At 47.0% G+C, this 26,692-nt stretch overlaps 1 protein-coding gene across 1 annotated transcript in view; it reads right to left on the bottom strand.

Moving 5' to 3' along the window:
• Nucleotides 1-26,692, bottom strand: part of NECAB2 (N-terminal EF-hand calcium binding protein 2) — a 1,135,462-nt gene that overhangs the window by 257,488 nt on the left and 851,282 nt on the right. Inside the window, exon 8 of the mRNA XM_085637926.1 lies at nucleotides 17,549-17,628. Coding sequence (XP_085494052.1) covers nucleotides 17,549-17,628 — 80 coding nt within the window. The remainder of the gene's footprint in view (nucleotides 1-17,548; nucleotides 17,629-26,692) is intronic.

Raw genomic sequence — 26,692 nt, 5'->3', positions numbered from 1 at the left:
ACAATTTCCATGGACCATTAAACAGCCCTCCAGTGGGCCACAGGGCTGTAAACTTGTTCCTACAGTACATGGAACCATCTGCGCCGTCCTTTTGGAACCTGATTATTCAGGTCCGACGAGCCCTTGCATTACTTTCAGGGCGGTGCGAACTTGTACGGCTGGACTCGCCGCATATTAATCTCACCCAAAAATGCCCCTGCATTCAAGACGCACTCCTCCAGTTGGTAGGTATCACCTTTATTTTTCCAAACCGAACAAGGTTACAGCTCCGTTCATTCTGTCCATTTGTTATGCCTTACGCGTTTCAGTGCATTCTCGCACTTTCATCAGAGGCAAAAGTTCAGAGTGCACCAGCTTCAGGCTCCCACAGCTTCCCTTCGTGCTTCTCTCATTGTTATGGGCCTCAGGTGTGCCGTTTTTTTAAATCTCTTCCAAGGCACGCTGGGAACTGTAGTCATATTTCTGCCAAATTAAAACCTCCAGTGGTTGTGTGTCTCTGAAACAATTTCCATGGACCATTAAACAGCCCTCCAGTGGGCCACAGGGCTGTAAACTTGTTCCTACAGTACATGGAACCATCTGCGCCGTCCTTTTGGAACCTGATTATTCAGGTCCGACGAGCCCTTGCATTACTTTCAGGGCGGTGCGAACTTGTACGGCTGGACTCGCCGCATATTAATCTCACCCAAAAATGCCCCTGCATTCAAGACGCACTCCTCCAGTTGGTAGGTATCACCTTTATTTTTCCAAACCGAACAAGGTTACAGCTCCGTTCATTCTGTCCATTTGTTATGCCTTACGCGTTTCAGTGCATTCTCGCACTTTCATCAGAGGCAAAAGTTCAGAGTGCACCAGCTTCAGGCTCCCACAGCTTCCCTTCGTGCTTCTCTCATTGTTATGGGCCTCAGGTGTGCCGTTTTTTTAAATCTCTTCCAAGGCACGCTGGGAACTGTAGTCATATTTCTGCCAAATTAAAACCTCCAGTGGTTGTGTGTCTCTGAAACAATTTCCATGGACCATTAAACAGCCCTCCAGTGGGCCACAGGGCTGTAAACTTGTTCCTACAGTACATGGAACCATCTGCGCCGTCCTTTTGGAACCTGATTATTCAGGTCCGACGAGCCCTTGCATTACTTTCAGGGCGGTGCGAACTTGTACGGCTGGACTCGCCGCATATTAATCTCACCCAAAAATGCCCCTGCATTCAAGACGCACTCCTCCAGTTGGTAGGTATCACCTTTATTTTTCCAAACCGAACAAGGTTACAGCTCCGTTCATTCTGTCCATTTGTTATGCCTTACGCGTTTCAGTGCATTCTCGCACTTTCATCAGAGGCAAAAGTTCAGAGTGCACCAGCTTCAGGCTCCCACAGCTTCCCTTCGTGCTTCTCTCATTGTTATGGGCCTCAGGTGTGCCGTTTTTTTAAATCTCTTCCAAGGCACGCTGGGAACTGTAGTCATATTTCTGCCAAATTAAAACCTCCAGTGGTTGTGTGTCTCTGAAACAATTTCCATGGACCATTAAACAGCCCTCCAGTGGGCCACAGGGCTGTAAACTTGTTCCTACAGTACATGGAACCATCTGCGCCGTCCTTTTGGAACCTGATTATTCAGGTCCGACGAGCCCTTGCATTACTTTCAGGGCGGTGCGAACTTGTACGGCTGGACTCGCCGCATATTAATCTCACCCAAAAATGCCCCTGCATTCAAGACGCACTCCTCCAGTTGGTAGGTATCACCTTTATTTTTCCAAACCGAACAAGGTTACAGCTCCGTTCATTCTGTCCATTTGTTATGCCTTACGCGTTTCAGTGCATTCTCGCACTTTCATCAGAGGCAAAAGTTCAGAGTGCACCAGCTTCAGGCTCCCACAGCTTCCCTTCGTGCTTCTCTCATTGTTATGGGCCTCAGGTGTGCCGTTTTTTTAAATCTCTTCCAAGGCACGCTGGGAACTGTAGTCATATTTCTGCCAAATTAAAACCTCCAGTGGTTGTGTGTCTCTGAAACAATTTCCATGGACCATTAAACAGCCCTCCAGTGGGCCACAGGGCTGTAAACTTGTTCCTACAGTACATGGAACCATCTGCGCCGTCCTTTTGGAACCTGATTATTCAGGTCCGACGAGCCCTTGCATTACTTTCAGGGCGGTGCGAACTTGTACGGCTGGACTCGCCGCATATTAATCTCACCCAAAAATGCCCCTGCATTCAAGACGCACTCCTCCAGTTGGTAGGTATCACCTTTATTTTTCCAAACCGAACAAGGTTACAGCTCCGTTCATTCTGTCCATTTGTTATGCCTTACGCGTTTCAGTGCATTCTCGCACTTTCATCAGAGGCAAAAGTTCAGAGTGCACCAGCTTCAGGCTCCCACAGCTTCCCTTCGTGCTTCTCTCATTGTTATGGGCCTCAGGTGTGCCGTTTTTTTAAATCTCTTCCAAGGCACGCTGGGAACTGTAGTCATATTTCTGCCAAATTAAAACCTCCAGTGGTTGTGTGTCTCTGAAACAATTTCCATGGACCATTAAACAGCCCTCCAGTGGGCCACAGGGCTGTAAACTTGTTCCTACAGTACATGGAACCATCTGCGCCGTCCTTTTGGAACCTGATTATTCAGGTCCGACGAGCCCTTGCATTACTTTCAGGGCGGTGCGAACTTGTACGGCTGGACTCGCCGCATATTAATCTCACCCAAAAATGCCCCTGCATTCAAGACGCACTCCTCCAGTTGGTAGGTATCACCTTTATTTTTCCAAACCGAACAAGGTTACAGCTCCGTTCATTCTGTCCATTTGTTATGCCTTACGCGTTTCAGTGCATTCTCGCACTTTCATCAGAGGCAAAAGTTCAGAGTGCACCAGCTTCAGGCTCCCACAGCTTCCCTTCGTGCTTCTCTCATTGTTATGGGCCTCAGGTGTGCCGTTTTTTTAAATCTCTTCCAAGGCACGCTGGGAACTGTAGTCATATTTCTGCCAAATTAAAACCTCCAGTGGTTGTGTGTCTCTGAAACAATTTCCATGGACCATTAAACAGCCCTCCAGTGGGCCACAGGGCTGTAAACTTGTTCCTACAGTACATGGAACCATCTGCGCCGTCCTTTTGGAACCTGATTATTCAGGTCCGACGAGCCCTTGCATTACTTTCAGGGCGGTGCGAACTTGTACGGCTGGACTCGCCGCATATTAATCTCACCCAAAAATGCCCCTGCATTCAAGACGCACTCCTCCAGTTGGTAGGTATCACCTTTATTTTTCCAAACCGAACAAGGTTACAGCTCCGTTCATTCTGTCCATTTGTTATGCCTTACGCGTTTCAGTGCATTCTCGCACTTTCATCAGAGGCAAAAGTTCAGAGTGCACCAGCTTCAGGCTCCCACAGCTTCACTTCGTGCTTCTCTCATTGTTATGGGCCTCAGGTGTGCCGTTTTTTTAAATCTCTTCCAAGGCACGCTGGGAACTGTAGTCATATTTCTGCCAAATTAAAACCTCCAGTGGTTGTGTGTCTCTGAAACAATTTCCATGGACCATTAAACAGCCCTCCAGTGGGCCACAGGGCTGTAAACTTGTTCCTACAGTACATGGAACCATCTGCGCCGTCCTTTTGGAACCTGATTATTCAGGTCCGACGAGCCCTTGCATTACTTTCAGGGCGGTGCGAACTTGTACGGCTGGACTCGCCGCATATTAATCTCACCCAAAAATGCCCCTGCATTCAAGACGCACTCCTCCAGTTGGTAGGTATCACCTTTATTTTTCCAAACCGAACAAGGTTACAGCTCCGTTCATTCTGTCCATTTGTTATGCCTTACGCGTTTCAGTGCATTCTCGCACTTTCATCAGAGGCAAAAGTTCAGAGTGCACCAGCTTCAGGCTCCCACAGCTTCCCTTCGTGCTTCTCTCATTGTTATGGGCCTCAGGTGTGCCGTTTTTTTAAATCTCTTCCAAGGCACGCTGGGAACTGTAGTCATATTTCTGCCAAATTAAAACCTCCAGTGGTTGTGTGTCTCTGAAACAATTTCCATGGACCATTAAACAGCCCTCCAGTGGGCCACAGGGCTGTAAACTTGTTCCTACAGTACATGGAACCATCTGCGCCGTCCTTTTGGAACCTGATTATTCAGGTCCGACGAGCCCTTGCATTACTTTCAGGGCGGTGCGAACTTGTACGGCTGGACTCGCCGCATATTAATCTCACCCAAAAATGCCCCTGCATTCAAGACGCACTCCTCCAGTTGGTAGGTATCACCTTTATTTTTCCAAACCGAACAAGGTTACAGCTCCGTTCATTCTGTCCATTTGTTATGCCTTACGCGTTTCAGTGCATTCTCGCACTTTCATCAGAGGCAAAAGTTCAGAGTGCACCAGCTTCAGGCTCCCACAGCTTCCCTTCGTGCTTCTCTCATTGTTATGGGCCTCAGGTGTGCCGTTTTTTTAAATCTCTTCCAAGGCACGCTGGGAACTGTAGTCATATTTCTGCCAAATTAAAACCTCCAGTGGTTGTGTGTCTCTGAAACAATTTCCATGGACCATTAAACAGCCCTCCAGTGGGCCACAGGGCTGTAAACTTGTTCCTACAGTACATGGAACCATCTGCGCCGTCCTTTTGGAACCTGATTATTCAGGTCCGACGAGCCCTTGCATTACTTTCAGGGCGGTGCGAACTTGTACGGCTGGACTCGCCGCATATTAATCTCACCCAAAAATGCCCCTGCATTCAAGACGCACTCCTCCAGTTGGTAGGTATCACCTTTATTTTTCCAAACCGAACAAGGTTACAGCTCCGTTCATTCTGTCCATTTGTTATGCCTTACGCGTTTCAGTGCATTCTCGCACTTTCATCAGAGGCAAAAGTTCAGAGTGCACCAGCTTCAGGCTCCCACAGCTTCCCTTCGTGCTTCTCTCATTGTTATGGGCCTCAGGTGTGCCGTTTTTTTAAATCTCTTCCAAGGCACGCTGGGAACTGTAGTCATATTTCTGCCAAATTAAAACCTCCAGTGGTTGTGTGTCTCTGAAACAATTTCCATGGACCATTAAACAGCCCTCCAGTGGGCCACAGGGCTGTAAACTTGTTCCTACAGTACATGGAACCATCTGCGCCGTCCTTTTGGAACCTGATTATTCAGGTCCGACGAGCCCTTGCATTACTTTCAGGGCGGTGCGAACTTGTACGGCTGGACTCGCCGCATATTAATCTCACCCAAAAATGCCCCTGCATTCAAGACGCACTCCTCCAGTTGGTAGGTATCACCTTTATTTTTCCAAACCGAACAAGGTTACAGCTCCGTTCATTCTGTCCATTTGTTATGCCTTACGCGTTTCAGTGCATTCTCGCACTTTCATCAGAGGCAAAAATTCAGAGTGCACCAGCTTCAGGCTCCCACAGCTTCCCTTCGTGCTTCTCTCATTGTTATGGGCCTCAGGTGTGCCGTTTTTTTAAATCTCTTCCAAGGCACGCTGGGAACTGTAGTCATATTTCTGCCAAATTAAAACCTCCAGTGGTTGTGTGTCTCTGAAACAATTTCCATGGACCATTAAACAGCCCTCCAGTGGGCCACAGGGCTGTAAACTTGTTCCTACAGTACATGGAACCATCTGCGCCGTCCTTTTGGAACCTGATTATTCAGGTCCGACGAGCCCTTGCATTACTTTCAGGGCGGTGCGAACTTGTACGGCTGGACTCGCCGCATATTAATCTCACCCAAAAATGCCCCTGCATTCAAGACGCACTCCTCCAGTTGGTAGGTATCACCTTTATTTTTCCAAACCGAACAAGGTTACAGCTCCGTTCATTCTGTCCATTTGTTATGCCTTACGCGTTTCAGTGCATTCTCGCACTTTCATCAGAGGCAAAAGTTCAGAGTGCACCAGCTTCAGGCTCCCACAGCTTCCCTTCGTGCTTCTCTCATTGTTATGGGCCTCAGGTGTGCCGTTTTTTTAAATCTCTTCCAAGGCACGCTGGGAACTGTAGTCATATTTCTGCCAAATTAAAACCTCCAGTGGTTGTGTGTCTCTGAAACAATTTCCATGGACCATTAAACAGCCCTCCAGTGGGCCACAGGGCTGTAAACTTGTTCCTACAGTACATGGAACCATCTGCGCCGTCCTTTTGGAACCTGATTATTCAGGTCCGACGAGCCCTTGCATTACTTTCAGGGCGGTGCGAACTTGTACGGCTGGACTCGCCGCATATTAATCTCACCCAAAAATGCCCCTGCATTCAAGACGCACTCCTCCAGTTGGTAGGTATCACCTTTATTTTACCAAACCGAACAAGGTTACAGCTCCGTTCATTCTGTCCATTTGTTATGCCTTACGCGTTTCAGTGCATTCTCGCACTTTCATCAGAGGCAAAAATTCAGAGTGCACCAGCTTCAGGCTCCCACAGCTTCCCTTCGTGCTTCTCTCATTGTTATGGGCCTCAGGTGTGCCGTTTTTTTAAATCTCTTCCAAGGCACGCTTGGAACTGTAGTCATATTTCTGCCAAATTAAAACCTCCAGTGGTTGTGTGTCTCTGAAACAATTTCCATGGACCATTAAACAGCCCTCCAGTGGGCCACAGGGCTGTAAACTTGTTCCTACAGTACATGGAACCATCTGCGCCGTCCTTTTGGAACCTGATTATTCAGGTCCGACGAGCCCTTGCATTACTTTCAGGGCGGTGCGAACTTGTACGGCTGGACTCGCCGCATATTAATCTCACCCAAAAATGCCCCTGCATTCAAGACGCACTCCTCCAGTTGGTAGGTATCACCTTTATTTTTCCAAACCGAACAAGGTTACAGCTCCGTTCATTCTGTCCATTTGTTATGCCTTACGCGTTTCAGTGCATTCTCGCACTTTCATCAGAGGCAAAAGTTCAGAGTGCACCAGCTTCAGGCTCCCACAGCTTCCCTTCGTGCTTCTCTCATTGTTATGGGCCTCAGGTGTGCCGTTTTTTTAAATCTCTTCCAAGGCACGCTGGGAACTGTAGTCATATTTCTGCCAAATTAAAACCTCCAGTGGTTGTGTGTCTCTGAAACAATTTCCATGGACCATTAAACAGCCCTCCAGTGGGCCACAGGGCTGTAAACTTGTTCCTACAGTACATGGAACCATCTGCGCCGTCCTTTTGGAACCTGATTATTCAGGTCCGACGAGCCCTTGCATTACTTTCAGGGCGGTGCGAACTTGTACGGCTGGACTCGCCGCATATTAATCTCACCCAAAAATGCCCCTGCATTCAAGACGCACTCCTCCAGTTGGTAGGTATCACCTTTATTTTTCCAAACCGAACAAGGTTACAGCTCCGTTCATTCTGTCCATTTGTTATGCCTTACGCGTTTCAGTGCATTCTCGCACTTTCATCAGAGGCAAAAGTTCAGAGTGCACCAGCTTCAGGCTCCCACAGCTTCCCTTCGTGCTTCTCTCATTGTTATGGGCCTCAGGTGTGCCGTTTTTTTAAATCTCTTCCAAGGCACGCTGGGAACTGTAGTCATATTTCTGCCAAATTAAAACCTCCAGTGGTTGTGTGTCTCTGAAACAATTTCCATGGACCATTAAACAGCCCTCCAGTGGGCCACAGGGCTGTAAACTTGTTCCTACAGTACATGGAACCATCTGCGCCGTCCTTTTGGAACCTGATTATTCAGGTCCGACGAGCCCTTGCATTACTTTCAGGGCGGTGCGAACTTGTACGGCTGGACTCGCCGCATATTAATCTCACCCAAAAATGCCCCTGCATTCAAGACGCACTCCTCCAGTTGGTAGGTATCACCTTTATTTTTCCAAACCGAACAAGGTTACAGCTCCGTTCATTCTGTCCATTTGTTATGCCTTACGCGTTTCAGTGCATTCTCGCACTTTCATCAGAGGCAAAAGTTCAGAGTGCACCAGCTTCAGGCTCCCACAGCTTCCCTTCGTGCTTCTCTCATTGTTATGGGCCTCAGGTGTGCCGTTTTTTTAAATCTCTTCCAAGGCACGCTGGGAACTGTAGTCATATTTCTGCCAAATTAAAACCTCCAGTGGTTGTGTGTCTCTGAAACAATTTCCATGGACCATTAAACAGCCCTCCAGTGGGCCACAGGGCTGTAAACTTGTTCCTACAGTACATGGAACCATCTGCGCCGTCCTTTTGGAACCTGATTATTCAGGTCCGACGAGCCCTTGCATTACTTTCAGGGCGGTGCGAACTTGTACGGCTGGACTCGCCGCATATTAATCTCACCCAAAAATGCCCCTGCATTCAAGACGCACTCCTCCAGTTGGTAGGTATCACCTTTATTTTTCCAAACCGAACAAGGTTACAGCTCCGTTCATTCTGTCCATTTGTTATGCCTTACGCGTTTCAGTGCATTCTCGCACTTTCATCAGAGGCAAAAGTTCAGAGTGCACCAGCTTCAGGCTCCCACAGCTTCCCTTCGTGCTTCTCTCATTGTTATGGGCCTCAGGTGTGCCGTTTTTTTAAATCTCTTCCAAGGCACGCTGGGAACTGTAGTCATATTTCTGCCAAATTAAAACCTCCAGTGGTTGTGTGTCTCTGAAACAATTTCCATGGACCATTAAACAGCCCTCCAGTGGGCCACAGGGCTGTAAACTTGTTCCTACAGTACATGGAACCATCTGCGCCGTCCTTTTGGAACCTGATTATTCAGGTCCGACGAGCCCTTGCATTACTTTCAGGGCGGTGCGAACTTGTACGGCTGGACTCGCCGCATATTAATCTCACCCAAAAATGCCCCTGCATTCAAGACGCACTCCTCCAGTTGGTAGGTATCACCTTTATTTTTCCAAACCGAACAAGGTTACAGCTCCGTTCATTCTGTCCATTTGTTATGCCTTACGCGTTTCAGTGCATTCTCGCACTTTCATCAGAGGCAAAAGTTCAGAGTGCACCAGCTTCAGGCTCCCACAGCTTCCCTTCGTGCTTCTCTCATTGTTATGGGCCTCAGGTGTGCCGTTTTTTTAAATCTCTTCCAAGGCACGCTGGGAACTGTAGTCATATTTCTGCCAAATTAAAACCTCCAGTGGTTGTGTGTCTCTGAAACAATTTCCATGGACCATTAAACAGCCCTCCAGTGGGCCACAGGGCTGTAAACTTGTTCCTACAGTACATGGAACCATCTGCGCCGTCCTTTTGGAACCTGATTATTCAGGTCCGACGAGCCCTTGCATTACTTTCAGGGCGGTGCGAACTTGTACGGCTGGACTCGCCGCATATTAATCTCACCCAAAAATGCCCCTGCATTCAAGACGCACTCCTCCAGTTGGTAGGTATCACCTTTATTTTTCCAAACCGAACAAGGTTACAGCTCCGTTCATTCTGTCCATTTGTTATGCCTTACGCGTTTCAGTGCATTCTCGCACTTTCATCAGAGGCAAAAGTTCAGAGTGCACCAGCTTCAGGCTCCCACAGCTTCCCTTCGTGCTTCTCTCATTGTTATGGGCCTCAGGTGTGCCGTTTTTTTAAATCTCTTCCAAGGCACGCTGGGAACTGTAGTCATATTTCTGCCAAATTAAAACCTCCAGTGGTTGTGTGTCTCTGAAACAATTTCCATGGACCATTAAACAGCCCTCCAGTGGGCCACAGGGCTGTAAACTTGTTCCTACAGTACATGGAACCATCTGCGCCGTCCTTTTGGAACCTGATTATTCAGGTCCGACGAGCCCTTGCATTACTTTCAGGGCGGTGCGAACTTGTACGGCTGGACTCGCCGCATATTAATCTCACCCAAAAATGCCCCTGCATTCAAGACGCACTCCTCCAGTTGGTAGGTATCACCTTTATTTTTCCAAACCGAACAAGGTTACAGCTCCGTTCATTCTGTCCATTTGTTATGCCTTACGCGTTTCAGTGCATTCTCGCACTTTCATCAGAGGCAAAAGTTCAGAGTGCACCAGCTTCAGGCTCCCACAGCTTCCCTTCGTGCTTCTCTCATTGTTATGGGCCTCAGGTGTGCCGTTTTTTTAAATGTCTTCCAAGGCACGCTGGGAACTGTAGTCATATTTCTGCCAAATTAAAACCTCCAGTGGTTGTGTGTCTCTGAAACAATTTCCATGGACCATTAAACAGCCCTCCAGTGGGCCACAGGGCTGTAAACTTGTTCCTACAGTACATGGAACCATCTGCGCCGTCCTTTTGGAACCTGATTATTCAGGTCCGACGAGCCCTTGCATTACTTTCAGGGCGGTGCGAACTTGTACGGCTGGACTCGCCGCATATTAATCTCACCCAAAAATGCCCCTGCATTCAAGACGCACTCCTCCAGTTGGTAGGTATCACCTTTATTTTTCCAAACCGAACAAGGTTACAGCTCCGTTCATTCTGTCCATTTGTTATGCCTTACGCGTTTCAGTGCATTCTCGCACTTTCATCAGAGGCAAAAGTTCAGAGTGCACCAGCTTCAGGCTCCCACAGCTTCCCTTCGTGCTTCTCTCATTGTTATGGGCCTCAGGTGTGCCGTTTTTTTAAATCTCTTCCAAGGCACGCTGGGAACTGTAGTCATATTTCTGCCAAATTAAAACCTCCAGTGGTTGTGTGTCTCTGAAACAATTTCCATGGACCATTAAACAGCCCTCCAGTGGGCCACAGGGCTGTAAACTTGTTCCTACAGTACATGGAACCATCTGCGCCGTCCTTTTGGAACCTGATTATTCAGGTCCGACGAGCCCTTGCATTACTTTCAGGGCGGTGCGAACTTGTACGGCTGGACTCGCCGCATATTAATCTCACCCAAAAATGCCCCTGCATTCAAGACGCACTCCTCCAGTTGGTAGGTATCACCTTTATTTTTCCAAACCGAACAAGGTTACAGCTCCGTTCATTCTGTCCATTTGTTATGCCTTACGCGTTTCAGTGCATTCTCGCACTTTCATCAGAGGCAAAAGTTCAGAGTGCACCAGCTTCAGGCTCCCACAGCTTCCCTTCGTGCTTCTCTCATTGTTATGGGCCTCAGGTGTGCCGTTTTTTTAAATCTCTTCCAAGGCACGCTGGGAACTGTAGTCATATTTCTGCCAAATTAAAACCTCCAGTGGTTGTGTGTCTCTGAAACAATTTCCATGGACCATTAAACAGCCCTCCAGTGGGCCACAGGGCTGTAAACTTGTTCCTACAGTACATGGAACCATCTGCGCCGTCCTTTTGGAACCTGATTATTCAGGTCCGACGAGCCCTTGCATTACTTTCAGGGCGGTGCGAACTTGTACGGCTGGACTCGCCGCATATTAATCTCACCCAAAAATGCCCCTGCATTCAAGACGCACTCCTCCAGTTGGTAGGTATCACCTTTATTTTTCCAAACCGAACAAGGTTACAGCTCCGTTCATTCTGTCCATTTGTTATGCCTTACGCGTTTCAGTGCATTCTCGCACTTTCATCAGAGGCAAAAGTTCAGAGTGCACCAGCTTCAGGCTCCCACAGCTTCACTTCGTGCTTCTCTCATTGTTATGGGCCTCAGGTGTGCCGTTTTTTTAAATCTCTTCCAAGGCACGCTGGGAACTGTAGTCATATTTCTGCCAAATTAAAACCTCCAGTGGTTGTGTGTCTCTGAAACAATTTCCATGGACCATTAAACAGCCCTCCAGTGGGCCACAGGGCTGTAAACTTGTTCCTACAGTACATGGAACCATCTGCGCCGTCCTTTTGGAACCTGATTATTCAGGTCCGACGAGCCCTTGCATTACTTTCAGGGCGGTGCGAACTTGTACGGCTGGACTCGCCGCATATTAATCTCACCCAAAAATGCCCCTGCATTCAAGACGCACTCCTCCAGTTGGTAGGTATCACCTTTATTTTTCCAAACCGAACAAGGTTACAGCTCCGTTCATTCTGTCCATTTGTTATGCCTTACGCGTTTCAGTGCATTCTCGCACTTTCATCAGAGGCAAAAGTTCAGAGTGCACCAGCTTCAGGCTCCCACAGCTTCCCTTCGTGCTTCTCTCATTGTTATGGGCCTCAGGTGTGCCGTTTTTTTAAATCTCTTCCAAGGCACGCTGGGAACTGTAGTCATATTTCTGCCAAATTAAAACCTCCAGTGGTTGTGTGTCTCTGAAACAATTTCCATGGACCATTAAACAGCCCTCCAGTGGGCCACAGGGCTGTAAACTTGTTCCTACAGTACATGGAACCATCTGCGCCGTCCTTTTGGAACCTGATTATTCAGGTCCGACGAGCCCTTGCATTACTTTCAGGGCGGTGCGAACTTGTACGGCTGGACTCGCCGCATATTAATCTCACCCAAAAATGCCCCTGCATTCAAGACGCACTCCTCCAGTTGGTAGGTATCACCTTTATTTTTCCAAACCGAACAAGGTTACAGCTCCGTTCATTCTGTCCATTTGTTATGCCTTACGCGTTTCAGTGCATTCTCGCACTTTCATCAGAGGCAAAAGTTCAGAGTGCACCAGCTTCAGGCTCCCACAGCTTCCCTTCGTGCTTCTCTCATTGTTATGGGCCTCAGGTGTGCCGTTTTTTTAAATCTCTTCCAAGGCACGCTGGGAACTGTAGTCATATTTCTGCCAAATTAAAACCTCCAGTGGTTGTGTGTCTCTGAAACAATTTCCATGGACCATTAAACAGCCCTCCAGTGGGCCACAGGGCTGTAAACTTGTTCCTACAGTACATGGAACCATCTGCGCCGTCCTTTTGGAACCTGATTATTCAGGTCCGACGAGCCCTTGCATTACTTTCAGGGCGGTGCGAACTTGTACGGCTGGACTCGCCGCATATTAATCTCACCCAAAAATGCCCCTGCATTCAAGACGCACTCCTCCAGTTGGTAGGTATCACCTTTATTTTTCCAAACCGAACAAGGTTACAGCTCCGTTCATTCTGTCCATTTGTTATGCCTTACGCGTTTCAGTGCATTCTCGCACTTTCATCAGAGGCAAAAGTTCAGAGTGCACCAGCTTCAGGCTCCCACAGCTTCCCTTCGTGCTTCTCTCATTGTTATGGGCCTCAGGTGTGCCGTTTTTTTAAATCTCTTCCAAGGCACGCTGGGAACTGTAGTCATATTTCTGCCAAATTAAAACCTCCAGTGGTTGTGTGTCTCTGAAACAATTTCCATGGACCATTAAACAGCCCTCCAGTGGGCCACAGGGCTGTAAACTTGTTCCTACAGTACATGGAACCATCTGCGCCGTCCTTTTGGAACCTGATTATTCAGGTCCGACGAGCCCTTGCATTACTTTCAGGGCGGTGCGAACTTGTACGGCTGGACTCGCCGCATATTAATCTCACCCAAAAATGCCCCTGCATTCAAGACGCACTCCTCCAGTTGGTAGGTATCACCTTTATTTTTCCAAACCGAACAAGGTTACAGCTCCGTTCATTCTGTCCATTTGTTATGCCTTACGCGTTTCAGTGCATTCTCGCACTTTCATCAGAGGCTGGTGCTGGTGCACTCTGAACTTTTGCCTCTGATGAAAGTGCGAGAATGCACTGAAACGCGTAAGGCATAACAAATGGACAGAATGAACGGAGCTGTAACCTTGTTCGGTTTGGAAAAATAAAGGTGATACCTACCAACTGGAGGAGTGCGTCTTGAATGCAGGGGCATTTTTGGGTGAGATTAATATGCGGCGAGTCCAGCCGTACAAGTTCGCACCGCCCTGAAAGTAATGCAAGGGCTCGTCGGACCTGAATAATCAGGTTCCAAAAGGACGGCGCAGATGGTTCCATGTACTGTAGGAACAAGTTTACAGCCCTGTGGCCCACTGGAGGGCTGTTTAATGGTCCATGGAAATTGTTTCAGAGACACACAACCACTGGAGGTTTTAATTTGGCAGAAATATGACTACAGTTCCCAGCGTGCCTTGGAAGAGATTTAAAAAAACGGCACACCTGAGGCCCATAACAATGAGAGAAGCACGAAGGGAAGCTGTGGGAGCCTGAAGCTGGTGCACTCTGAACTTTTGCCTCTGATGAAAGTGCGAGAATGCACTGAAACGCGTAAGGCATAACAAATGGACAGAATGAACGGAGCTGTAACCTTGTTCGGTTTGGAAAAATAAAGGTGATACCTACCAACTGGAGGAGTGCGTCTTGAATGCAGGGGCATTTTTGGGTGAGATTAATATGCGGCGAGTCCAGCCGTACAAGTTCGCACCGCCCTGAAAGTAATGCAAGGGCTCGTCGGACCTGAATAATCAGGTTCCAAAAGGACGGCGCAGATGGTTCCATGTACTGTAGGAACAAGTTTACAGCCCTGTGGCCCACTGGAGGGCTGTTTAATGGTCCATGGAAATTGTTTCAGAGACACACAACCACTGGAGGTTTTAATTTGGCAGAAATATGACTACAGTTCCCAGCGTGCCTTGGAAGAGATTTAAAAAAACGGCACACCTGAGGCCCATAACAATGAGAGAAGCACGAAGGGAAGCTGTGGGAGCCTGAAGCTGGTGCACTCTGAATTTTTGCCTCTGATGAAAGTGCGAGAATGCACTGAAACGCGTAAGGCATAACAAATGGACAGAATGAACGGAGCTGTAACCTTGTTCGGTTTGGAAAAATAAAGGTGATACCTACCAACTGGAGGAGTGCGTCTTGAATGCAGGGGCATTTTTGGGTGAGATTAATATGCGGCGAGTCCAGCCGTACAAGTTCGCACCGCCCTGAAAGTAATGCAAGGGCTCGTCGGACCTGAATAATCAGGTTCCAAAAGGACGGCGCAGATGGTTCCATGTACTGTAGGAACAAGTTTACAGCCCTGTGGCCCACTGGAGGGCTGTTTAATGGTCCATGGAAATTGTTTCAGAGACACACAACCACTGGAGGTTTTAATTTGGCAGAAATATGACTACAGTTCCCAGCGTGCCTTGGAAGAGATTTAAAAAAACGGCACACCTGAGGCCCATAACAATGAGAGAAGCACGAAGGGAAGCTGTGGGAGCCTGAAGCTGGTGCACTCTGAACTTTTGCCTCTGATGAAAGTGCGAGAATGCACTGAAACGCGTAAGGCATAACAAATGGACAGAATGAACGGAGCTGTAACCTTGTTCGGTTTGGAAAAATAAAGGTGATACCTACCAACTGGAGGAGTGCGTCTTGAATGCAGGGGCATTTTTGGGTGAGATATATATATATATATATATATATATATATATATATATATATATATATATATGTTCTTCTGCATTGGCTCACTTTGTCGAAGATGTCAGCGCTTCAATACCCGTGCGGTATCCTTACGGTCAAGCCAGACCGTTCACGTATCCAAACAAACCCTTCAGAAGAAGAAGCACAGGGTCGCACTCCGCAAATTTTTTTAATGTGCAGTCCTTTATTTCGTTTCTCCGCCCATAGTGATCGTCAGAAAATCCACAAATCAAATCAACGCGTTTCGGTCTTGACCCAAGACCTTGATCACGATCGTGATCAAGGTCTTGGGTCAAGTTCATAATAATCAAACTATTTTGTGTATTATGAACTGCCCACTGGGGCTGAATTGCGGAATGTACACAACGTGTATAGGTGATTACATACATATATGGTGCAACGATATCGATAATTCAAAACGATTATCACTTGATTAGTTTTCTGTACAAATTGCCCACTGGGGCGTGATTTAATTTAATTTAATTTGCGGTTGACCTGCATATTTGTATATAGCGTGTATTCACTGCATACATTGTTGCAATATCGCCTGATTGAAAGCAAAAACATGGTAATAGTATTGAACTTATGAAAAGAATATTAGAAATTTGACCATTTCAAAATGGATGCCAAGTTTGAATATCTTTGTTATAGAGTTGGGGCAGGTAGTCCTACTTCTATTGTAATGTTTAAGCACTATATGTTTCACTGTTTACAAACTGCCGATTACCCGTGACCAAGGTGCGGCTGCACCGAAACGCGTCGGGCCTTTGTTTGCCATTTTATAAATAAATAATTCACGCTTACGGAGTTGGGCTCAAGATTGCTTTTTAAGATACGCGAAAAGGCATGTTGAAATATATATATATATATATTTATATATATATATATATATATATATATATATATTTGATTAATATGAATTAAATGATTTTAAAATAGTTGCACCTGCTTATTTTGAGCTTGCAACGACTGTTCTGGTTCTGTGCCATCCTTGTGGCACATTCAGCACTTCACAAATGAATCATTCTATGCTAAAAGGAATCCAGGAACAGTCATTAATCCCAGTAAGGAGTCTAAGAGTTTTTTTAAGACAATACTCTAAGCTTTATGGCTTAGATTACCTCGCTTTATGGCTCAGATTAACTCGGTCCCCTTAAACTGTTGGGCCCACGAGAGAAACATGGAAATATTTGCCAGGTCTCATATAGCCATCATGAGGCCAGGAATGACATCTCTTGTGGTCTTACATCTGTCCTGAGAGAAGCATCAAAGATCTGGGCTAATTTTTTGGGAAGTGAACATGAAAGATCTTATTAGCTGCCATTGGTCAACAATGTTTACTTAAAGGTCATCTGCCTTGTCCACTACTCAACCTATGTAACAGTTGAATCCCATGGTTATAACACAATGCCTGGCTGAAGCAGACCTATTGCAGCGATACAGTGATGCAGCGATACAGCTCACATAACCCATCTGTGGAATACATTTTCAGCCACAAATAAGGGTTTGCGGCTAATCAGGAAGAGGCTGAAAAGCAGCTTCTCCCAGTTGGTCAGTAACACCTTCACTGTTGACTGTGGCTGGACATCGTTCGTTCATCTTTATCTAAGCCATCAAAATACAATTTCTGAACTAGTTGAGTATAACACACAGATGCACGTGAAATCAGTCCATTTATAATATACCAGAAATGGTTCCTAAAAATGCTCCAAGTGGCATACCAAATAGGGACAAAAAGTTGAATGTATAATGCCCTGCCAAATGCCCAAAGAACAGGTAAGCATGAAAACTCCTGCTCTATGCTTGAAACCATAGGGTGGAGACAACCACCAGATTACCTGGATGCTTAAGCAGCACGTCAAGGACAGCAGTGCCAAGACAAGGACACATAAGCTGCCCCTGATCAAATAACAAATTGCAACACAAACATACACAAACATGCAACACACACATACATACACACATGCAAATGTAAGTTTTAATTACACAAACCAATAGATGCTTCATTAGAAAGCTCTGGCTGGATTGCTGTATCCTCCATTACTACATTGTGTAGGAGAGGAAGGTGTAAAGGCTGATGATAGCTGTGCTTAGCAAAAATACTCCATGCAACACACACTACAGTGAATGCGAGGGCCAAGGGCCCAAAGTACTCGTGGACGGGTTGAGAGTAGCTTGGGCTCCGGACTCAGCTTGTTAAGTTAATTATTTTATAGGTAAGCACAGTGGCTAAAGTAGGTTATATGTGGTATTTGCCTTGACCACTGCCACTGCGATGTGATCAATCGAATCACGAAAGAACGCTTAAAAGTCGATACTTGCTTCATCAGAGAAGACTTGGATTTTCACTGTCCATTCAAAGCATATAAGGTGATCATAGTACCCAGTGCAGCTGCTCCACTCGGTTCAGTCGTCGTGTCAGACATGCACAGTGCAGCTCTTGGTCTTTCTATAGAACACAATGAAGCACTACTATCTTACCTTATTTTCCAGCCGTCCAATCAGCTCAGCTAGCCGGTTAATCTGCGTTTCAAGCCCCTCCTCCTTAGACACGCAAGAACCTAGCAGGAGGAAGAGGAGTAGCTTCATGAATGCAGAAGGTAGAATGCACACAGGTGAAATAGGGTTATGGCACGGCAGGGCTGCACCCTTCCCCTTCTCTGAGTAGCACAAGGGTGAACATCAGTCTCCTAAACCGCAAAATATACATACTATTTGGAAAACCAGTTAGGACACCACATTTAGAGCATTTCGCTTTCATTCCACTTTTATTTGCCCTGAGAAAGGAATGATCTTTCCAGTATTGTTTATTAGACCATGCCAACGCCTGTGGAGTGGCGTCACACAAAATGATGCCCTCCCCTGCACAATGTGAAGAGGGGCCCCTCAGTCTCATATATCTTAGAGATATTCATTGGCTATCTGATGGTTAGGGGGGGTCCCTTGTAGGGCTTGGGCCGCCTGGAAGGTTGGCGGTCCCGCTGCACCGCAGGGTCGCAGGGGCTTGTGTTACACCCCTGCTACTATTATAAGAGTGACTCAGGTCTTGACAATTCTTATCAATGTCATCCACTTAATCAGGATGATTTGTTTGTGCTGCTTCACTTTATTTATGCCTAGGTGTAATGGGTTTGTTTAAGGAACAGAAACTTGAATGAGTATTTACCAGACCCCAAGAAGTCTGCATGTGATGAATCAAGAGATGAGGCTGAACATCATTCTGAATCCAAAGCCAATGCACCAACTGACAACTTCAACAGGTGGCTGTGTGCTGTGCTTTGTTAAGGTCCACTAGGTGAGTCCGCGTGCTGCTGTCAGTGACTTGCTTATATCTTGTCTCGTGCTACAGATTCCATTTTTTGGATGTTCGCATCCACCACATGGCATCTTCTACAACAGAGTCAGCTGCGCACTTCACCAAAGCCATAGCCAGGGCCGGTGTTACAGTCGTTGAGGTTATTGGTCTACGTGGTTAAGGAATGGGCGTTTTCTACCATCATGGTTAGAGTATTTTTAGTTGAATCTAGATATCAGTATGGAGGATGTGTGAATACGGATTTAGAGCTTGGCGGATGGGTTACTCTATCACAAATATGACGGATATCTCGTCTGCCTTCCTATAAGTGCATTCCATTCCATGGCACTCGTACTAAGGTGGACGGAATATCCATTTAGTTTGTGAAGGAGTACCCATCACCCAAACTCTAAATCAGCCTCTAAAACCATGAGAAGATATGCTTGAGGATAAACCGTCCATGAAAACTGGATTACGGAAGAAACATACATCTCCATTTACCAACAATCAAAACAAGGCTGGCAGTGGCCTTCAACTGTGGACGTCAAGTGAAACACGACTCAGCCGCTCCCGCAGTGAATTTGGTTCACTCTGGTACATCTTTTGCTAAGTCGCAGGTCTTCCAGTGAAGCAAAGCTTGGTAACTCTTAATTGCTTTCAATATTTCGTTTTCCCAGCATGATAGCTATTCATTTCTTGCAGTCTTTCATTTTCTAAGCCTCAGGGACATGTGTTTTGCTCTTCATGACCTCTTCGGTGGAGCGCAGCAGTTAATGAGCACCCATTTTATTTGCAGAAAAACATGTAAAGACTAGCAGGGCCGGACTGCCTACCGGGCGTTTTGGAATCCCGCCGAGCAGGGGGCTGATTTCACTGCGGTGGGGGCTGATTTCGTTCATGGAGACCTGCGTGTACTTCGAAATAATTAAAGCAAAACGAATTTCGTTCAGTACACGCAGGTCCCCATCAACGAAATCAGCCCCCAGCTCAGCAGCATTCCAAAACGCCGGGTAGCCAGTCCGGCCCTGTAGACTAGTGCCTTCCTAACTTTTCATCAAACAGTATGTTACTGCAAGGGTCATCTCCTTCTGGTGCATAGCTGTTTGCCCCGGGTACCATTTTAGGCAAGAAATATAACCCTTAATTCTGCAGTACTCAATACAGGACAGGCACTCGCCAATTGCCCAGTAATTTATTCCAATCTTTCGTTTTCCTAGCCTCAAATTTGTGTTTCGCTCTTCATGAGCTCTTGGGCGGAGCACAGCAGGTTAACGGGGACAATGGCTATGCACCAGAGGGCGGTGATAATGCAATAACATACTGTTTGATGAACAGTTAAGATGGCTCTGGTCTTTAAATGTTATGCTGCAAACAGGTTTGGTACTCAGTGCTGCACTAAAAACTCATCAAGAGAGAAACACGTGTGTGGGGCTCAGAAAGAAGAGATGAAAAAATTATTGGAAGAAATTATTAGTATGCTTAGAAAATGAAATATTGGAAGAAATGAAGAGTTACCAAGCTTTGTTTCACTGGAAGAACTGAAAGTTTGCAAAAGAAGGTCCACACTGACCAGAATGCACAGTGAGGGCTACTGTTGCGGGTTTTGCTAGAAACCATCAGCTGAAGGCTATTGGTGAGTGCCATAGAGTGCAGTCAAGTGGAGGTTTTGTTTTTTGCATTAACTGGATTATGGACCTCATTGTGGAAAAGATAATTTTTTGCAATATTCATCAATTGCTGTGTAAGCGGGGTCTTTCTGATGGAAGAAACTGTATTTGTGGGAGTCACCCCATGGCGGAGAAAATTTCACATTCTTTGGTATACTTTAATTGGTGGATATATTTACAGTGGGTTGGTAATGGGGCATCTGCCAAAAATTAGTGTATGTTCCATCCACCCAACATTTGGTTGCATTGCCTTATTTAAATTCCAGGAGCCGCTTGGTTTCTGACAATGGAGCATCATCCCGCTCCACCATTAAAATCCCTTTGTCAGCAGCCCATCCTTCACAGGGCTGCTGAATTTACAATATCATAATGACGGCCCCATTTACGGCACACTTTCTAGCACACTTGATTGTTCCTGTTTATGACCGTCATGACATGCATGATGCTGGCAAACAGGAACAAGCATTGACAAAGCCAATAGGTCTCGCCAATGGGCCAACTATTGGCTTTTTCAGTGGGGTGAGGGTAGTGAACTGAAGGGCGAGTGGCGGTGGAGATCATGACTGTAAAGGAAAAGTGCTACGACGCGGCCAGCGTTGCCTGGGTGATAGCGCTTTTTAGGTCTTGCCTGACCCTGCGCATGCGCTGGTCTGGCAAGACTTATTGAGAGGGCTCCAAAAAGTGCTACCAGGCCAGCCTAGAGCTACAGTACACGTGCGCGGGCGCACGCGCCGCGCTTGACCGCGATTACTTTCACTTTCGCGGCCACACAGCCGCTTGGCATAGCCAATAGGTCTCGCTTTTGGGACCTTATAAGTATTTAGTTATGCAACTGTTGCATGGCTAAACACTTATAAGGTCCCAAAGGCGAGACCTATTGACTATGCCAATGCTTGTTTAAAAAGGAGTTGTGATGGAAGGTAGGGGTGTTACACAGGCCCCCCGCAGCCCCCGCAATGCGGGGGGCCCTAAGCTCCAGGGGGCCTTCCAGGGAGGCCCCCTCAACGTTCGTTATGCCAGTGATGGAAGAGGGTAGGCGTACCAGATGGAGGCAGGAGGAGGGGTGAAGAATAAGTAGCATAGAGAGCGGAGAGCCCAGGAAGCGAGGGCTGAGGAGGCCTTGAAGAGCATAACAGAGCGGAAATAGTCAACCAAATGGTTGAGCTAGTGGTGGGGACTGATGGACGTAAACTAAAGATCACTTTCAATAAAAGGTAATTCCGGTCAAAATACATTCGAAACTAAACTTTGCATGTCTTTTTGTTTCAAGAACACTGGTTGCTGTTGTCTTCTTATATTTTAGTGTATGCAAATATTGGGCTCAAATAGAAAGCGGGCATGCAAAGCTGGCAACGGATTGTGCGATCTGGCGCCTTTGCATTATGCCCTACAATTCTTGGACAGGGCATGTAAGCAACAAGATAAACCACAGAACACATCAAATGATTTCAGTGAAGTGATGTGGTAACTTATTCCAACTCTTGCAAGAAACATCGGTCTGTAAATTAAAAATAAACTCTTACGCAGGGCTTTAAGTGGGCCGGGTCTCAACGATGCTGAGCACCAGCAGTTGTTTAAAGGGGGCCTCGAAACGGGTCTCTATCGGGCTCTGTTTTGTGCCCTGGCACAGTCGGTACATTTGTTTCCAGACTGCAGTGATCCTGGCAGCAGGCACATGGATGTGCGCGTGCTCACACTGCTCAGTAGTGGAGAAGTTACGGCATGACGTCATGCCCGGTGAGCATTGTAGCGGAAGGGAAATCCTTTAAAGAGAGTCATTTCTCTCTGGATTTCCCTTCTCTTTTTGAAACTCAGGAGCAGCAACATTGTTGTGGTGTCACCAGGGCTTTAAGTGGAAGCTTTTTAAATATTATATACAAGCCATAGTTGCTGATTATTTGTCTTATGCAACTAACAACCATTGACAAAGCCAATAGTCCTGACTTGTAGGTATGATGTTACTTGTTGAATCATATATCTGGTTGCAATGACAGAAACAGCAAAATACAAGTCGGGCGGCACACTATGCTAAGCACAAATTTTTAGCTTATGTGTTTTTAAGCCACACCCTTAATTACACTGGCCACGCCCCTTTGAGAGACCCCCCAGTTTTTACATCCCACTTAAAGCCCTACTCATGTCCTCTGATTGTGTTTGTTCATCACAGTGATATTTGCTCCCGCTGCCCATGCTTTGAGCACACGCCGGTTCGCTTGGGTTGTGAGACGTGCCTCACATGAATGGAGGGCCTCTCCGGCAGTGCGTCTGCTGTCCCAGGTAGTTTTACAGTCAGCATCATGAGTGCAAGCTGTTTGGTGATAGCAAACCTCTGCGTGACCTCTGGCGTTCTTGTGAGCCCATGGAGCTTCAATCTAGCAGCAGCGTCTGATGCTCACAGGGTTAGAGGACTGCACTCTCTGACTGGCTGCCTCTCCGTGCGCTTTCCCAGTTTCACTCCTGCAGTTGCATATCTACGGCTGCTCAAATTGTGTCCAAGGCATCGAGAGACACCGATATGAAGGAAGGCGAAGGGTTAAAATGGCCTCTCACGCCTTTTGCTTTCTGGTTGTTCATCTTCCTTGGGCTGCAATGTGGTTTGTCACCTGGTGCTGCGAATTACCAGCAGATGGACACTAACCATAAGGTTATTAATCTGTACTTGGTCCATGTGCCACAGAAAGTAAAGGAAGCGACGTTTGGCAAGGTCTGCCCAATGAGAAGGCAGCAAAGAAGAGTGACAATGATGCCAACAAATAGTAAGTTGTGGGTGGTTTGCAAGCCCAATAATAGACACAAGAGTCTCACAAGCTCGACCTAACAAGCAAGCAGGGGCAGCTCCTCCGCTATGGTTTAGGAGTGTCACCCCACTACTTTTAAGCAGTGCACTGCAAAGTAAAGGAAACATAAAAATGATAATAACTTTAAGTTACTATCATTTTATGCTTCCTGCTGCTTTGCGGGTGGGTGAGTGGGTGGGGCTGCTCTACTCTGTGAGCAGGGGCAGAGTGGTTTGCCCACTCCTAACTGCGCAATGACTGTTTGGTCGACCCTCTCGGGCCACCCAAACTAGTCATGCGCACTTTCCCCGTTCTCCATGCAGGCTGAATTACAGCCTGCGTGGAGAACAAGCCCAGGTCCCCATTCTGTGGTTGCATGTGGAACCAGGATGGCCAAAACCAATCACAACACTGCATTGCAGTGTTGTGATTGGTCAGGGGAGCCTGGGTGCCTATTAATCCCAATGCTGTCAGGGGAGCCTTTTCTGTGCTTCCAGGGGCGTAGCACAGGCCCCCTCAAACCCCGGGGTGCGGGGGACCCCGAGCTGCAGGGGGCCCCCTCAGACAAACCTGAGAGTTCCAGATTAAATCCGGAGTGGGTCCCCTCTGTGTACCTTGCAGGAGGGCCCCCTCTACTTTTGTTACACCACTGTGTGCTTCTTGTGTCTCGGTGTGATGAGGAGAGCAGGAGCAGAGCCGCGGAACCGGTGCAGCAAGGTAAGTGTTTTTATTTTTACTATGTCCCCTCCCAGCCACCCTCATGACCCCCCATGCACCCACACCAGCCCCGCCACCCGCAAACCATGCCAGCCGCCACTGCAAGCAAGAGCGCATGCGCCAGCCAGTGCTTAATTTGAGCCGGAGCTTTCTGGTGCTGAGCACCGGCACTTAATTGGTTTCCGGTGCTCGGCACCGGCACCGGATTGTCATCACCCCACTTAGGGCAGTCTGCCACAAGGTGGCGCTGCTCCTGTAATTTAGAGATGAGCAGTATAACAGTTGTTTAGGAAAACAATGTACATAAAAAAATTACTAATACCTGCCTCCCCAGCCATTTCTTTAGCTTTGGGGACCTGGAATAATCTGAGCTGTCGCATTTACATGCGCGAGAGATGGTTAGAAGTTGTTTTGGCAGCGGTGACAGGGGCGATGGGTGGTGCAAGCTCGTCAGAGCCCTGGCACTTAATATTTTACAAATTAAGCACTGGCGCCAGCCCATGCTCTTGCAGGCTCCACAGAAAAATTAATATTGCCACTCACACCCTGGGAGAAAACTCCCAGCGCGCCTAGTACCTATAACTTTTTTATTACACAACAAACCCCGGCATTTCGATTTGTTTGTTTCTGTAAAACTCAAAAACAAGCCGACTGCCATGAGAAGGCAGCATGGTCTGCAGTACTTTTTATTGAAAGCGGTCCTGCGGACACAGCGGGGGATGTCAAGGTTAGCAGACTGACCATCCTCTTTGCCAGAAGGCTGGTAGCCAGGGTCAGGAGTCTAAATAACGCCATAGGTAAGATTTATAAACACATTATAATTTTTCTGTTGAGGTGAGTACATCATTTTTAGGTCTCGCATAAAGCAGCGCATGCGCTGCCTCTGCGAGGCATTAAGTAATAAGTATTACTACTGAAACTCCACCCATTGCATCTCACTTTGTTTTGTCACTTGCCATTGGTTACATCTGGCATTGCTCTTTTTATGTAGCTCATGTATTGGCTGGTGGTCCGAAACGTCACTTCCGTTTTGCTTCCTTTGAGCAGGAAGCAGCACTGACCAACTACAGTTTAGTTCCGCTGCTCCGCATTATCTACTCAATTTGGGACTACTTCCTTGTTTATTTTCCACCGCCGTTCACCACTAGCTGCTGAGTTTGGAAGTGTTGGCATTTTCTTTTCCTGTTCCGCCCCCCTCCCGTTGGTCGTGTTATCAATCCTCCCGCCCTCTTTCCCGTTGTCAGTGTCACTGTTCCCTTTGTTCCCGCCCCCCTCCCGCTGTCCGTTTCCCCGTTCACTTTGTCCCGCCCCCCTCCCGTTGAGTGTGTTCTCCATCCTCCCGCCCCTTTCCCATTGTCAGTGCCCCCGTTCCCTTTGTTCCCGCCCCCTCCCGCTGTCTGTTTCCCCGTTCCCTTTGTTTCCGCCCCCCTCCCGCTGTCCGCTTCTCCGTTCACTTTGTCGTTTCTCCGTTCACTTTGTTCCGCCCCCCCTCCCGTTGAGTGTGTTCTCCATCCTCTCCCCCTTTCCCATTGTCAGTGCCCCCGTTCCCTTTGTTCCCGCCCCCTCCCGCTGTCTGTTTCCCCGTTCCCTTTGTTCCCGCCCCCTCCCGCTGTCTGTTTCCCCGTTCCCTTTGTTCCCGCCCCGCTCCCGCTGTCCGTTGTTTGGCAGCTTGTTACAGATTAGAGTCTGTTATGGTCTCCTTTGTACCTTTTAGTAGACACTTGGGGCCTTTGGTTTGTCAGAATTTACATATTTCCTGCTGAAAACAGCCATATTTATCTTCAATGTGTAAAATATAAAGGCCTACCTCACACTGTCTTTCAGATGTGGTAGGTAACCTTGATAGCGCACATCCGCCTTGAAACAGACATCTCGAACTATGAGGAAAGAGTTTTATTAAAGTTTACAAGATGCAGTTTGTGTTTAGATGTTTTCGTTTTTGTGTCACTCTTGCTTTCTTTTGTGTTTATGCCGTTTTAGTTGGGGCATTTCACCGAGTTGTTCTTTATTTCTTTATTATTATTAACCAGGACCATGGCTTCGTTGTGGCAATTGTTGAATTTTAACAGGCTTCACTAATGCTGGCTTTAGAGCATAACTCATAACATTGTGCATATTTCCATTATTCTCTGCCCCATTACAATTATGGGATGGGAGATGGCTTTAAGTGTTTTTTAACCCTATAACTATAATGCATTGGAAGTTTGTTGCTTTTCCCATCTACCCTATGAATCTAATTTGTTTGAAGATTTCACTGCGGGTAGTCTTTCTCATTGTCACTTTTGAATGTTAAATAGTGCTTAAGCTGCCTCGAAGCACTGGGAGAGACCGGACATTCTAAGGAAGGAACAGGAAATAGGGTAGATAGGAAAATGCCATTTTGGGTGTTCTTGCAAAGGTTATGCCACCCAAATCCTGTTTCAGAGTACTGCAAGACTCCTAATCCTCCCTCTCACATTCCTCCAATACCTAGTGCTTTGAAGCAGCCTTATTATGGCCTAAGGGCTATAGAAGAGACCAGTGTGGCTTACTTATTATGCAATGATGAATCTATATCCAGGTGCCCTTAATACAGCTGGTTTAAGCCCTTTTCTCTGTTAGAGTCCAATTGTCCAACCAGAGTCGCGCTCTTCGTTACCTCCTGAAGCACAGCGCTGCTGTAATGGCGCTAATGGTGAAGTGATGCCACTGACATGAGAACAGAACATGTCAGCGGGGTTGACTTCCAGCTATGCCTCAGTAGCACAAGTTGGGAACAATTTGGGTAAAGCCATTTGCGTAGAGCTTTTGGGAGAGAAGCGTGTATTTGTGTCTTCTCTTGGGGGCTGCGCAGTGGAAGTGATCGGTTGTGATGGTCTTCAGATGTGGTATGTTTTACATGATTCTTTCAGCACAATGTTTCCTCATTAATACTTTCATCCACTTCGAGATTACAATAGTCAGTAAGTTTGAAGTACTTGGTGTAGTTGTAATGTGGCTCAAGGAACTGTGAACTAGTGAAACCACTTCAAGTAGTTCTATGGTCAACAGATCTGCACCAGAGATGGTTCCTCAAACATGGCGACTGCATAGAGTTCAGGGGAGCCCGGACTGCCTCTGTGTGCATTCACATCCCGTTCCCCCATATACAATATTGAGCAAAGCAATATGGAAGGAGGCTGTCATGCAG

The sequence above is a fragment of the Triturus cristatus genome, chromosome 12 (assembly GCF_964204655.1).
Source record: "Triturus cristatus chromosome 12, aTriCri1.1, whole genome shotgun sequence".
Lineage (NCBI taxonomy): Eukaryota > Metazoa > Chordata > Amphibia > Caudata > Salamandridae > Triturus > Triturus cristatus.
Note: the sequence above shows the minus strand (reverse complement) of the source record. Positions and strands in the feature narration are given on the sequence as shown.